Source organism: Balearica regulorum, chromosome 1 (assembly GCF_011004875.1).
Source record: "Balearica regulorum gibbericeps isolate bBalReg1 chromosome 1, bBalReg1.pri, whole genome shotgun sequence".
Classification (NCBI taxonomy): Eukaryota; Metazoa; Chordata; class Aves; order Gruiformes; family Gruidae; genus Balearica; species Balearica regulorum.
Window position 1 is genome coordinate 17034718 of NC_046184.1, and position 14999 is coordinate 17049716.

The 14999-nt window shown below is 35.9% G+C and overlaps 1 protein-coding gene across 4 annotated transcripts in view; it reads left to right on the forward strand.

Annotated features, from left to right (window-relative positions):
• The window catches only part of CPNE8 (copine 8), a 111959-nt gene that overhangs the window by 8934 nt on the left and 88026 nt on the right, over positions 1-14999 (forward strand). For 3 of the 4 annotated variants that reach the window (XM_075742176.1, XM_075742155.1, XM_075742167.1), the window contains 2 exons: positions 3821-3861; positions 11377-11423. Coding sequence is in view for 2 of the 4 variants with exons in the window: in XM_075742155.1 (XP_075598270.1) it covers positions 3821-3861; positions 11377-11423 (88 nt within the window). In the remaining 2 variants the exon portion in view is untranslated. Of the gene's footprint in view, positions 1-3820; positions 3862-8746; positions 8863-11376; positions 11424-14999 lie in introns of those variants that run through there. The other variant, XM_075742186.1, reaches the window with a different exon arrangement.

Consider the following 14999-nt stretch of genomic DNA (forward strand, 5'->3'; position numbering starts at 1 on the left):
ATGTTATTTTGACAAATCTTTATGGAGTTCACGAAACTGTGTGAACAAAGTGATTCTGCAAGGCATAGCTGAATATGTTTTAACTTTTCTTATTTACTGATTACTTTTTTTTTCCTGAGGAAATTGCTTTCATTATACAGAAAAATAAATCTTTATCCCAGCATTTCTAATCTGTCTTGTGCTTTCCAGTTTAGACTTTGTAGGTGTTATTGCCATGGCTCCTATTTGTTTTTTCTTTCCCTTAGTCATCTATGCTGTTGCAACCATTTTTGAAGGTCCACTCCAGAATGGGCAGGTGCAGAATGAATTCCTTCAGGATCTGTGATGGTAGAATAATGATTTCTGCACAGATGTTCCTAGACTTCTTTGCTATAGGTATTTGATGTGTGTGTTTCTCCAAGTAAAAGCATATGTCTCCTTTTTTTTTTTTTTCCTTCTTCATAATTGATAGCAATTCCTTCTCTTTTACATTCTTTATCTGAAAGTCTTAATGGGCATAGAAAAAATATGCTCACCATGTTCAGTCAAAATAGAAGTCTTTCTCTTGATACTTTGATTAGGAGGAAGAAACAGAAGTTTCAGATATTTCTGGTTTCTGAGTTTGTGGGCTTTCCTAGGAGTGTTTCCTGAGACAAAATAGTAAGAGAATGCTTTTCTCAGCAAAAAGGGAAAGAAATACACCCTGTATCATGCAGCCTGTGCAGAAAGTGCCATTAAGGGGATAAAGACTACATAAAGCTCCAGAAATACATCCAGTCTTCTTTCTCCTTTTGCTTTTAGCATTTCTTTTGGATGTAGATTTTCCTATGCTTATGCGCCATGCAGTTTTTATATATTTAAAGGAGCACTTTGATTGTTTTCCCCTTAATGAAAATGCACAAATGAAATTGAGCAGCCTCTTGAGCTGGTAGGTCATTTAGTGGGCAAATCAGACTTTTGTTTTTCTTTTTTTTTTCTTTTTTTTTCTTTTTTTTTTTTTCTGTTGGCACTAATCTTTAAGTTCCTTCCGAAACTGGCTGCATTGCTTGAACAGCTTGTTAAGTTCTTATGTTACTATTTTGGTTGGTTGTTAATGATTTGGAAGATCAGACATGTCTGCAAACTTTGTTGAAGACATTTATTTACAATAAAATGTGTGAAGGGTTGATTGAGGATATTACAAGCTGTATTAGTTCAAAACTGTGAATTAATGACACTTACTGACATGCATTACAATGTTAAACTTTGATATCTCAACCTTTACAGTCTTTTCAGGGATACTGTCTATGTAGAAATGTTCTTAATTCAAGAAGTCCTGAGCAGCTAATGGTTGGTGACCAGGAACATTCTCAGGAAGTATTAAAGATTCTTACCTTCTTATTATGCTATTCCCATGGTGGCTACTTTTTGCAACTGGTAGAACAAGAGTATCGGGATAGACTGAGCTTCACAGTACTGGTATAGTCAGTCTTTATGTTCTTATATATATAGGAAAATAGAGGAAGAAAACTTAAAAAAAGAAAAAAATGACGGTAGGAAATATTTTAAAAACTCAGAGCACCTTAGCTCAGTATAAGAGTCATTAAAATGGTTTAATCTTAATCTACAGTCACAAATACTAATATATCAATTATAAGGTCATTGTAGAGTATTTATGCAGATGAATTAAAATTGCTTAGAATCCTAATGGTGAGCATGGGAGGCCTATCCCAAAACCTAAAGTACTATTTCTTTCATATAACCCTAATTCTAGGTTTTTACAGCAATTAATTTTGGGATAATAAAACCAATTGTAGTTACCATGAATTAATAGCATATCTAAGTATGTATAACTAAAGATGAATAGGAAGCAATTTTCATTTTGGATTGGCAATTCTGATATTGCAGAACTTACTGTACTGTCTTTTAAAGCAAATTGTAGTGGTCATTGTCAAATACAGACTTGGAATCACTGATTTTCCTGGGTTTGTTAATATTTCAATTTATATTTGTACATTTTTGGTTAAGATGGATTACCGTCTCTCTGAGTGTAATTAAATGCATATATAAAAATCCCACTTCTGAATGGATTAGAGAAGTTCTAAAGAAGTAGCATGTGAAGACTTCAGGTTCATTCACAAATACTAATTTTAGTCCTAGTGCCTACTTTGGCTAAAGTAGATAAACCAGATGTGCCTAGTATTCTTTTAAAGCTGTCTTATGTTCATATTGCTTGTCCTGAAATGTGGACGCAGCAGTACCTAAATTGGGAATACAGTATCTTTTCCTTGTTGAAGTCCGAGTGCTTAGAACACCTGTATTGAACAACATTATTAATATGCTTTTCAGCACTGTTCAGTAGCACAAAAATAATGTGATTTAGATTTGAATGAGAGTAATAAATAGTGACCGTTGAAAAGGCTGTATTAATTATTAAAAATAATAAGCTGTAAGGGATGTAAACTTGTTATTTAATCCTTCCTCTTGCTCCAGGGTAGGATCAAAGAACTTATTAGGACTTGCAGCTACCTAACATGTTCTTAAAGATCTTCAGTGGTGGAGATTTCACATCACATCTGGCCACCTTTAACAATGAAAGATGGTAAAACAATGGAATAAATCTCAACTTCTGCACCTGCAGTGTGCAAGATTCAACTCAGAGTTAAACCTGTTCCTACTTGCTCTGTCTACGTGGAGATCAGCTTCGATTTGCAGCAGTGCTTTCCTCATAGATGTATTTTATTGACTTCTGGTAATTTCTGCTTCCGCTGGACTCTGGTGGCTCCATGTCTGTCTTAGATTGCAAGAAATTGGAGTGCCCAAAACATTATTGCTTGAATTGAGTGTTTACCAGTATTATGGAGATCAGGCAATTACTCTAAACTAGCATTTTTGTTTATGATTTCCAGTATGCCTTTTTCCCAAAGGCACAAGATTCCTGACTTGCATTCAATTTGTGGTCTACTGTGATATCTAGAACTGTTTTTTACGTAACTGCTGTATATCCAGCTATATGCAGCTAGCTGGATTTTTGCTGTTGATTAAGTTTAATACCTAACTTAAACTACCTGCCTAAGTTTAATAGCTCTTTCTTGTCCCTGTTCAATGGCATCCTGCTTTCAGACCATTTTTCTAGTTTGTCAAGATAATTTAATTTTATTTTTTTTTTAATTTTTATTTTTGAATGATGAAATGTTGGTAACTGTTCTGAGAATGGTTTTCTGGTCAGTCTGATTCTCTGTGCTTTTTGTTAATTTGAGTCTCCTCATCTGTGTATAATTCTCAGTTGGCTGAAGTGTGGCTGTGACGTTGGGACTGCATTGCATAGCAAAGAAATTAGTTCTTACTACTTATTCCTAGGTATTTTTTAGATATTTAGAAAATTCCTAATTTTGGTGTATGTCCTGTGTATGCTGTAGTTCTCTTTATCTTACTCATCCATGACAGATTCTTACAGATATTTCCTGATGGCTCTGAGAGCTCATAGCCATTCTTTTAAGTAAACTGTAAAGTTTTTGGGTTCAACTATCAAGTTAATCTCTGGTAGACATTTGTGATTTAAAGGTATTTCTGTTCCTGATGTCCATTATATATCTTTAATGTGCTTGTCATGTATCACTTTTCACTCTATGGTATTGGAGTATATAAGTTTGCTCAAATCCAAAATATATAATAAAATTAAATGTAAGATGACTCAAGTGTTGGTGCTGACTGACGTAAAGTAAATCTTACATATCAGGAGGGCAGAAAACTAAGCTGACTCTTGATCAAAATTGTTGAAAACATATATGCATTGGTATCTGATTTGTATCTTTCACCATTTTTTTATAAATAAGGTTATTTTTATCTCTTTTTTTAACAGAAATCTTTTGGACAGAGATACATTTTCTAAATCTGATCCAAGTAAGTACACAGCATTTTATTGTTTCTTCTCATCATATATTCCAAATGTGTAAACACTGGATTAAAAATTAGGTGGGTGATTTTCTTCAGTGTCAGTTAGGTTTACATTTGACAATTATTTAAAGTAATTAAATTACAGTTAAATAAGTTACATTTGTAGTTTCTGTTATAGGAACTGGAATTTTAAAGACTCTGTATTCAGAATTGATTTCCTGAGCTATATGGTCCCTTATTTAGCAGTCAATCTACATTTTCTAAAATTAATAAATGCAGAAAAGTATTTATTTTATTATTTTTTTTAGTATCTGTTGTTGTAGATCTCTTTCAGAGCTAGTAAGCAAACTTCTAAATAAACTAGAAGCATTTGTTGCTGCTAGTATGTAGTGTCCACTAATCTTAAGAGTCAAACACTGAAAATTAAAAGTAAGTTAATTTGTCTCTGGGAAACATGACTTTCCTGATCAGAAATAGTACGATGGTTGCCGAATTAATGTTTTCAGATACGTAAAATAGTGACACTCACTTTCCCCTTAAGTTTTATTAATACGTGACTGGATCCTAAAAAATTCCTGTGCCTATGAATTTATATATGATGGAAATTTTGATTTAAAATCCATTACTATCTTCTTGTATTAGACACTTTATAAAACTTTTATCAAGGAGCTGAGACCACAAAAGATTTCCTTTTTTTATGATAGTGTTTAATCAAAGTACTTCTGTGATGTTAATTGACTAGTCCTTCGATTATGGTGTCCTGGGTCATGTTGTCTCCCCTACAACTTTCCATATGTCTTTATCTGTAAGTTCTTTTTCTTTTTTTTTTAGCCTGGGCTTTTCTTCTTTAGAATACCATGTAATGTGCTTAGTGACATTGGAGGTAACCCGAGACACGTACACTTCTGTAAAGTGTCTGCACATGTAACCATGTCCTGATGGGATGTACATGAATACTGAGTCTTGTGACAGTATGAAACATTTGAGTACTTTTGTGAGAGTATGTCTGTTCTTAACTGATAGTTGCCTGAGAGAAATTGCATGATACACTTTTAATGTGAAAAGCTTCTATTTCCTGGGAAAAAGCTGCAGGAAGTTAGTAGTACCTGTGACATTCCTAACCTATAATTTATTTATTTAATTTTTTTAAAAGGGGACATAGGCAATAACATGCCTCCAGTGTAGGGAGATAGTGCAGAAGCAGAATTGAGTTTCTTGCATATTACTAACTTTTTAAGTTGGCTAATTAAAACTGAGTTGTCTAGGTTAAGCAGTTTTGAAGCGTGGTCAGTGACCTATTGCCCTTGATAGATGGAATTCAGAGATGTCTTTATTGAATCAAGGCACCTTTCGACAAAAGTGATGAGGTGACTAGTTTTTAAGCTCAAATATTATTAGGGACGAGTGGTTTGAGTTTTTATCAGATAGGGGACTGTATTAGGCATAAATTGCAGGGTTTGAGTAGGAGGGGGCTGCAGTGTGACCTGCATGGGAGGATGCTGTGAAGCACCCTGTGGCTGTCACAGCTGGTTCCAGCCAGCTCCGAAAGCCATGTGAGTACCCATTGCCTGCCAGGACCTCTGCCAGCCAGGGGAGCACACCGTGCCCCTGTCCAAACATCTTTTATAAAAAAGTTGGCAGCAGCTCAGAGTTAGAGATACAGCTGCCGAGGATACTACCGGAGCCACACTTCTGAAGATGTGCTGCTGGAGATGCATTCTTGCAGGACACACTCCATGCAAAAGGCAGCACACCTCTGAAGGGTCTGTGGTCTACGGGCAGCCCAAGCTGGGGCAGGTAGGCAAACCCAAGCTATCGTGGCTGGTGGGTGACCCACGCTGGGGAAGGGACACAATGAAACAGACTGGCAGGAAGGCCTAAGGAAGTCTTAATATCTATCTTTAAAATATTTCTGAGGAGTAAACTGCTGGTATTTTTTATGGATTCAAAGTATATGGCAATATTTTTTAAAGTGTCATAACCTTGCCTATCAATTCAAAACATACGGCTTTCTTGTTTCTGGTAAGTAGCTTATTTAAAGCACTCAAATTGGTGGTGTGCTTTCGAGATCTGGTCTCAAGTTGTGAGTACCCAGTTATGCTGCCAGTCAGGCCTATCTGTCACAGGTTAGCAATACAAAAACATGGAGTAAGTAATACTGTCCTTGATAAAGAGAGAAGGGGGAAACTGTTGGCTCTGGAAGTGCTCATACTGTATTTGCACTCAAGAAATTACTTGGCAAAGAGGCTTGGATTGTGGGTACTCTCCAAACAGTGTACATTTAGTTTTACTATTATGCAGGGGTTTTTATTAGCCAATTTAGTTTGTTTGCTCCTAGTGTCCTTTATTTGAGCACAGAGATATGTTCCCACTGTAAAGGTGAAAGGGGTAAGGATGTCGCATAAAAAGTGCTATTCTTTTCTGTAGTTGGAAGTACAGCAGGATAACTTTCTTCAGTGTCTGTTGCTTGGGAAAAGGCCATTCTTAGACTGGTCTGTATACAGTAACTTTATCCTGCTAGCTAAAAAAGGTGTCAAAACCAGCATCATACCACTTTCACAAGATCCACTGTTAGACTCGCTGAATTTGCGACCATTAGATGTCATGCAAGATAGAACCATATACAGTCACTCTGTATGTTGAGGTCTCAACATGGATTTGACTAGGCCAATTCTAATATGCTTTTCAAACTCCATTGTAGTCATCTAAAGATCATACCAATAGTGGAAATCAGATTTTATCCTCTTTTCTTTTTCTCAGCGAGATACACACATAAATATAGTTGACTGCCATGTCAACATAAACAGCCTTCTCCTGGAGTTAAAAAGGACCTTGTGATTTCTCTGGTTCTCTTAGGAAGTCTGCTTAGCCTTTTTTTGATACTGTAATTGCTACTCAGTATTTATTCCAATTCCAACCACTTTCCTGCAATCTAGAATATTCATGCCAAGAGGAAGCTGGCACTTTGCCTCCTTAGAGGCAAGTTACTGAAATAATGTAGAGATAATAGATATAGATGGAACAGACTTGGATAGCCCTTGTTCATGGGAGAGCTCTTGTTCATGAAGTATTCTAAACAATACTGAAGTCTCTACTGACATTGTTTTCTCCTCAGTGGAGTCAAAGCAAGTCATATATGTATAGATTTATATTGATTAGCATTTGGACCATTCTGTTCTTCCAGTTTGGAGACCATTTTTTCTAGGAATGTTTTTGAGAAAGCCCTTTTTTTATTATTTGAATAATAAAAATGAATGAGCTAAAGCAGTGCTTCCCTGATGTGGCAGGGGTAAGACCTGCGAAGGACATACAGATTAATGAATTTGTCACGTTTCTTCGTCTAATGACAGTTAGGCAGAATCATTTTCTTCCCATGCACTGGGTAGCCAAACTGAGCCACTGTACAGCTGTGGTGGCAGCACCATGGTCGGGGTGGAATGTTCTCTTGTGGAGTCCTGTGACTCCGGAGTGTGATAATAGAAAGAGTCTGATGTGAAAGACTGGAGAGGTAAAAACTCTTCTCTTGGAGGATCTCCCCATGGAAGAGAGTAACAATGAGAAGAATATCATGACAGCTGGGACAAAGGGACCTTCAGGAAGCTCTGCCTAGAAGGTATGGGAGCTGGTCAGTGAAGAGTAATGGGGAGCCCCTGATAGAACTGTGTGCAGGATCATGGAAGGATTTAGGCAGCATGGGGAAAAGGCCAACTTTATTGTCACTAAGACTTCCTTGAAAGGGAATAGATGTGTTGTTATGTTTGGGAAAACTAAGGTGGGCACTTTGGATGTAACAGTAGTTGGTCAAGCTAAAGGATAAGCATATATGCATTGAATGGGAAAGGATCAGAGTAGGGTAAGGGAGGCACAAACTATCTGGGAAAATAAGAAGGTGTGGACTATAATATTTTGGAGACTGAATCTACAACTGAGTGATAACAGTTGACAGTTCCACTCTCTTCTTCATTGCAAGCTTTTACCTTGAATTTGATACTGTGGTATCAGTGTCCAGAGTTAAAAATTACTAAATGTTAATATTTCTGACTATAGGTTGTATCTTCCCTTGGAAGAGCTCATATGGCAAAGCCTTCCAAAAGGGTTTCTCAGCCAGCTTCCTTGTGAGGGTATGTTACTCTTCGTCAATGCGCCGCTCTGAACTTTCTCATTGCTCCCTCAGTTTTCCGAATTACAAGAGAGGAACTGTTTGTTCAGTACCGTCTTAGGATGTGGTTGCATGATATGTTGGCTTTTGAAACTTAAGAATTTCCTGTTTATCCAACTTTATTCCTTCCCCTCCCATATGGCAATACTATTAACTATATTAAAAACTCGTTGCTTCATGGCGCCTTAGATCTCTGGTTTGAGTAGTTCAAGTGCTTTAGATTAACTTCAACATATTTATCAGCATTTCTCCAATTGGATATGACTTCGAAGAAGCTTTTGAGGGATTATTGTAATTAGTATAATATCACGGTCTTTATAAAACCATATCTCCAAGAGTCTTTAAGGGTAGTGAATCTTACCACTGATGGAGACCAGTATCACGGATGGTTTCCTGAGGATTTCTGGGCTGAGTTTTAGAGGAAAGATAGAAGAAGTTTTTAAATTATTCTAAATATGTGAAGTATTTGCCAGAAGGTCTGGAATGAATGTCTTTTCTATAGCTTTCATTAGGACTGACTTTTTTTGAAATCTCAGTTTGAGATGCACGTGAATGTATCACTGTCAAATTCGTACCTTGTACTTAAAATAAATATTACATGAGATGATTATTAGTCTGTATCTTCATTATATTTAAAGTACCTGCCACATCTGCAGCCTAGATAAATATCAGAAAATTGTTAGTCATACTACAAATTCTTAGCTCTTTTCTCATCATTTAAGGTTTTATATAAATGATTCTTAAACTAGAGAGGTGGTCCTACTCCTGGGATATACCTTCAGAAGCAGTTGCAGAGCCACTGGTAGTGGAAGGCAATAGAAGTCTACTAATGCCTCAGCAATGAAAAGGTGAGAATGATAGCATTGCTTGCTATAAGTTCTCCAAAGATTAAAAAAAAAAAAAAAAAAAGATAGTAAACTGACTATGAAGAAACTGAATTTAGAAACTAAGATTCTAACAGACAGGTGTGAGCAGCCTTCCAAAAAGTGGGAATAGAGTAAGAGGTGAATTAGTTCTAAGGTGGAGCTTTACACCCAGTTTTTCACCTTTTATATTGTGTGACTCCCATCTCATCAACCATGGTAGGAGACTAAAATTATCCTATGGTAATCTTTTTTAGTATTTTTGTTCACAGCTGTTCTTTTATTTGGCTTCATAAACTAGGGAGATAAGGTAGGACCAGAATGTTTCTTTTCTGAAAATTTGATGGTAGTGGATATTTTACAGTTGTATTGATGCTTTCTTCTCCTCAATATTAAATCTCTCATTTTTCAATATTCTTTTTGTACCACAGCTGCAATGCATAATTGTTACTTGATTTACTGTATTAACACTAAGACACAGGGCAGGATGTAGTACAAAAAATAAAGCAGCAAATTGTTAGTGAAAAATAATTATGTTTAAGAAAAATCTGAACAATACAAATACCTGAATAGCAAAAGTGGCCATTATTTGTAAAGAGTGGCTTTCAGTTCTATTCTCAACTGGGGTTATAGATATGAGAAATTTCTAATCGAAAACTTGGATGTAAGCTCTTGGCAAAATGGACAAAATCCACAATTATATCTGCTTTTGAAATTAGTAAGACATTTGCATTCTTGGAAACCACTACTGAAAATTGGAAAATATTCATTATTGCATAATTGGTAACATTAGTTTAAAAAAGAGTTTCCAATGGGGAAAGTGAAAGGAATGTTTGTGAGAGCCTACCTGATTCTATGGTAGCAGTAGAGGTATTTCCAGAGAAGACTTTTTGAGTTGTTTTTATCTATGGAAGCTTCCTTTGACAACATTTCCTTCTTCTCCCAGGGTTACCTTGGCACAGATCTTACTAGATGCAAAAGTTAGTCAGAAGTTCAGCAACCTTCAGACACTTCTGTAGCTGTTTTCATAGCTTCTCTTTCACTCTGTTTTCTCACATTTTCGCATTTAACTTCGTTCTTCATGTAATATATTTCAGCAATCTGCTCCAGAGTGTGCTGTAAAAATAGGCTTGTTGGTTTGGATTCATCCTACTATAAGCAGGAACCAAAGCTAGGAGCACGATTGCCCAAGGTTTAATTTAGAGTAAATGGAGAAAGACAGACATCTCCAGAGAATGATTTTGAAATTTTTCTTAAAAACTTTTTTTCTTCTACAAGACATCTTATTTGAAAAAAAAAAAGTGGAATTGTGTTAACTTTTAACTTCTTTGTGAGCTAAAATATTGAACCTGCTTTTTTCTGTTCTTGCTCTTATTTGCTACTGCCTAATGGGATTTTCTTTTTTTTTTTCTTTTTCTTTTTTTTTTTTTTTGTGTGTGTGTGGAGCAAATACCTTTCAAGTAAGAAGAAAATGTAGTTTGAAGCTTGACTTCATTTCTGCTTTGGTCTGTTGATGATTCTGACTTCATTGAGAACAAAACCGGGCTTCTACCTTTATTGTTCAAGGCTGCAAGCTGAAACAGTATTATTTTTAACCTTCTGCTGAAAAATAAGGATTGGCACAGGAAAAGAATTTTTCAGGAAAAAAGTGTTCAAATATCTGTATTTCCATTGTTGTAAAAATTGCTTTATAGTTGCTAGCTGCAACTAGTTCAAAACTATAGAAAATAAAGTTTATAGTACTCATTCAATGCAAATGTTTTGTACTTACAATAGTGTTTAAAAGACCTGATTATAGTCACTGTACCTCTGTCACCAGTGCCTGTGATGGGAGCTGCAGATTAATGTGTAGTGGGTTTTGTACTGGAAAAACAGATCTTTAAGGAGAGTGATGCCTGTGGGAATATGCTGCTTGGTCTTTCAAAAACAGCTTAGGTTGACAAACTTCATTGATTCAATTTTTTAATTAGATTTTAGGTTTTTTTTTAAAAAAGGTGTATGCAAGATACTTAAATATATGTAAATAATTCAAAGCAGAATTAAGGAAGAAAACCTGAGAAGTTATTTTCTTCCTTTTTCCAATTTTATTTCCCCGTCTCTTTTTCTAGTAGGGTCCTCATTTGTTTTTATTTTAATTCACTCATCTCTTGAAGGAAGCGTAATTTAAGGTAATTATGCATTAGATTAACTAGGATAGCCAGACCATCCACATTTAATGAAGACCTGCTTTTATCCAATTTGACTAAGGATTGTGAAGTGGTTTGCTGGAGGTCAAGCTTAAGTGTGGCCTCGCATTTTAGAAGCACTCTATTTATTAGCTCATTGCTGCAACAACTAGACCATATTGTTGCTGATCTGGTTAGGCAACTGGGGGAACATATTACTATTTGATTGTCCTAGTTACTAATTTCAACAGCACAACAGACTACAAAGTTCGTTCACTTAATTTAAGAATATGTTAAATTCTGAAAATGACCAAATATTTTTTTCTTTTCACAGTCTGTGTTTTGTACACACAAGCCATTGGAAACAAAGAATGGCGAGAGGTAAGATGCATACACATAGATGTATAAAATTTTTGTGTATACTTAAGGCTGGTCATTTGCCCTAGCAGAAAAGGGCATGTCAGCCTCTTGAATGCCATGCTAAACACTGGGAGTCCTGTATATCAATAAACACTTAAAACCTAGTCACATTAATCTCAATTTCCGTATCTGCATTGCATATTTCCATCAAAAAGGAAAATAAAATTAGAGAAAATACATGAGTTTCTTGTTTTACAGTCTCCCTGATAGAAGTGAAATCAAACTTAGCTATCAATTTGGACAAGGTTTGTGGATATCAAGAGAGGAAGACACTCAAACAGTACAAGATCTATGGAAGGATGCAACTGTGGGGATGGTCAGTGTCAGCAAAACTAGCCTGTAGTTGTGGTAGAGATCTATTTTTCCCATGTAGTGTTTGGGAGAAGTTAGGTGTTGCTGAATAGAGTATACACCGCACAACAAGGGAGAGAGGGCATTATGCATAAGTTGGACTATGTCTTCTTAACCTGTCGGTGTAACACTGGAGAGATATGTCTTAAGAAACTAAATCAATTACTTCTAAATTGGATATCAACATTTGTAGCCTGGAACTGTCTCCCTGTACTTAGTCATCTAATTTTTCTCCTTTAATTTTATTCTTTGAAGGAATTGATAGTGTTGAGGGAAGGGTTGTCATCTTTCAACTGATAAAATGTGCTATTTAGCTGCCTTACAGAGAGGATTGATGGAACTGTTCTTCACTGTAGGTGGTCCGCTGTGTGGCCGTGCTTTCTAAGAATAAAGCCAAGAGATGAATGAATTATCTTACTATTTTTCCCTGTAAAAGAGAGAAGGTCTGATGTTCTTGTTTTCAGAATTGATATTTTATGTGATTACTGTGTAAAAAATCCAGTGGAGAGGCCAGGGGCACAGAACCCAGATCGCTTCCCTTATATTTGCTGTACTTGCCAGCTGGCTGGAGAGACATGTTTTCTGCTTTGCTGAAACATGGTGGATGTGGATTCAGTCTTGTTGAGATGAGAGAATTTAATTTGTCTCCTGCTTGGAGAAAAGCTCATATAACTGGGCAATACGTGAAATGTTGTACCTATTTCATTTGTAGTTTTTAGTTAAATGCTGCTCTCTCTTGTTCTGAACTGTGTACTAGACATCCTCTTAGTATACCTACTGGATCACATTCCTCTGATTTGTGTGCAGAAATGTCAGTTTGAGGACCCTAAATGGGAATTCACTAATCTTAATTAAATTGACAGAAGTAGTGGACATACACAGAGTTCTAAATATCTGGATAGCTAACTCTGAAAACAGAGGAGTCTTCAGGCATTCAGGTGAGTAGGTGGATTGGTGCAGTTTGGTAGTCAAGCCTAGATCATCACTAAAGCATTCGGGTCCTTTTCTGGTCTAGGCTTAAGGGAATTTTGTCAGAAATTCTGGCTTTTATTGTTGTCTAAGGTTCATATGCAATTCTGTGGAATTTTCATACTACTTTAATGTAACCAGTACTAACCATTTTTAATATGATAATAATCCTGATGGTAAAATGATAACATTATCACCTTTCTTAGAAAATGTTCCATGTGCTGATTTTGAAGTGGTTTATGAGATTATTGATGGAAGGATTCCTTCTGCTCTCGATTTTAACAGATCCAAGTTTGTAATGGTTGAAGTGTTTCACCATCTTATAGTTCTGTATTGTCTTCTGCCATTTTGTCTTCTTGACCAAAGCAAACCCACCTGAACAGGGTAGTGTGCAATGTTATTGCTTGTATTGCATCTTCACACTGATTAGAGAATATCTTGGCTACGTGATGCACTTTGCGTGTGGTTATGGTATCATATGCCAGTTTGGGAACTAGAGGGGTTTAAACAGACTTTTGACATGGCAGTTGCTAGAAAATCTTATGTGGGGTTTGTTTCTTTTTTTTTTTTCTTTTAAGACATAATTATCTCTATCTTGTCTATCAGAAGAAAGTGTAGGTATAGATATTTACAACTCAGTTGACTGTTTAAACTATTTATAGTTAATGGAAAAAGCTAACATCCTGAGGGCAGTTCATCAGACCTAATTTAGATGTCTGCATTAGATCAGATGAATCATTCTTTAGAAATGGCTCCAAGTGATGATCAAAAGCCTGCACTTTTGACTATGTCAGATGTAAAGTTTGGTGAGTAGAAACCCATTCCTAGTAGCTGTGATGACAGTCAAAATTCAGAGGTTGGCATAACAGAGGGGCTGAGTCAGGATTGCATTTTATAAGTTGTGGTGTATTGTATTTATACCAGTGGTAAAAAATAAGGTGGTAAGTAGATTAGTTGATATATACGTTAGATGGGTGATCTCGTAGCTTTATTTTTGTGCTTTTTCTGCCTGCAGTGGTGAATACACTAGTACAGTGTTTTTTCAATAAAATCCTGTATATGTGTCTATTTTGTTGCATTTAAACACTTATTTAATATTTTACAAGCTTGTAGAGGTGGAAGTCACCTGGAACTGTTTGGATAAGACAAAACTGAGACAAATAATAAGCTCCTGATGATATGTGTAGACGTTGAAGAATGGTGTTCAGTCATGGCAACATCCTTTACCTTGTTTCTGTTCCATATCCTTTTATGCATATTCCTCTTCCTTCTTTTGCCTAATTACTTTCTTTTGAACACTGCAGAAAATGCTTGGGGATCATAAACACAATAAATAATTTCACAATCTCCATAATTTCCCTAACACTTTATTCTAGCAGTGTGCTTTTTTTCCTCTTCAACTAAGCTATTCAGATGGATTCAATACAATAGTTAAATCAAACCTTTTGTTTAATGAAGGGTAGATGTTGTCTGGGCACTGATTCCTATTTGCCTGTGGTACAGATTCCAGTGTTTTTACCCAGTGTTATTCTTGCACACCAAATCCTCAGCAAAGAATTAAAATGTTTCATTCTCAGTTTAGTATGGTGGTGTTTTCCAAAACAGTTTCCCTGTTTTCACTTACAGTGTGATCATCAGGTATTTAAATTAATTTAATGGGAAACAAATGCATCACAAGAATCTAAGCTTTGGTTTTAAAATATTTATTTCCCCTTACTTTTTGAGGACACGTTTGAAATATGGCTAAGTATAACTTACTGTTATCTACAGAAGCCTTAAATAATATACTGAAACAGTCTGAATTTCTTCATTTCAAAGAGGGTGTTAATTCTGAAAACAAGAGGGAGCACTTCAAAGGTGAATGTTAAATAAATAATAGACATTGTAAAATACTCAACCAACTGCAATTTTACTGGCAATATCCACCAATGGGAAGTGTTAAGGAACTACCTGTGGAGCAAGGCTTTGAGCTTCTGATCCATCTACTGTAAGAATGCATTGGATGCAAATTAAATTTGTATACCTGTCTGGAAGTCTGTTCTCTCACTGGTGCTCATCATGCCAATTTCCAGCTTCATGGGCTGCCAAATGTTATTTTATATCCTCAGCAAATTTCCATTGTGTCTTGAAAATTGTTCATGGCTTCCCATTCTTCAGGTCTTCCTGTTCATTAATTCTGTTAACTTTTTTTTTAAAATCTGGAGTAAATATGATGGA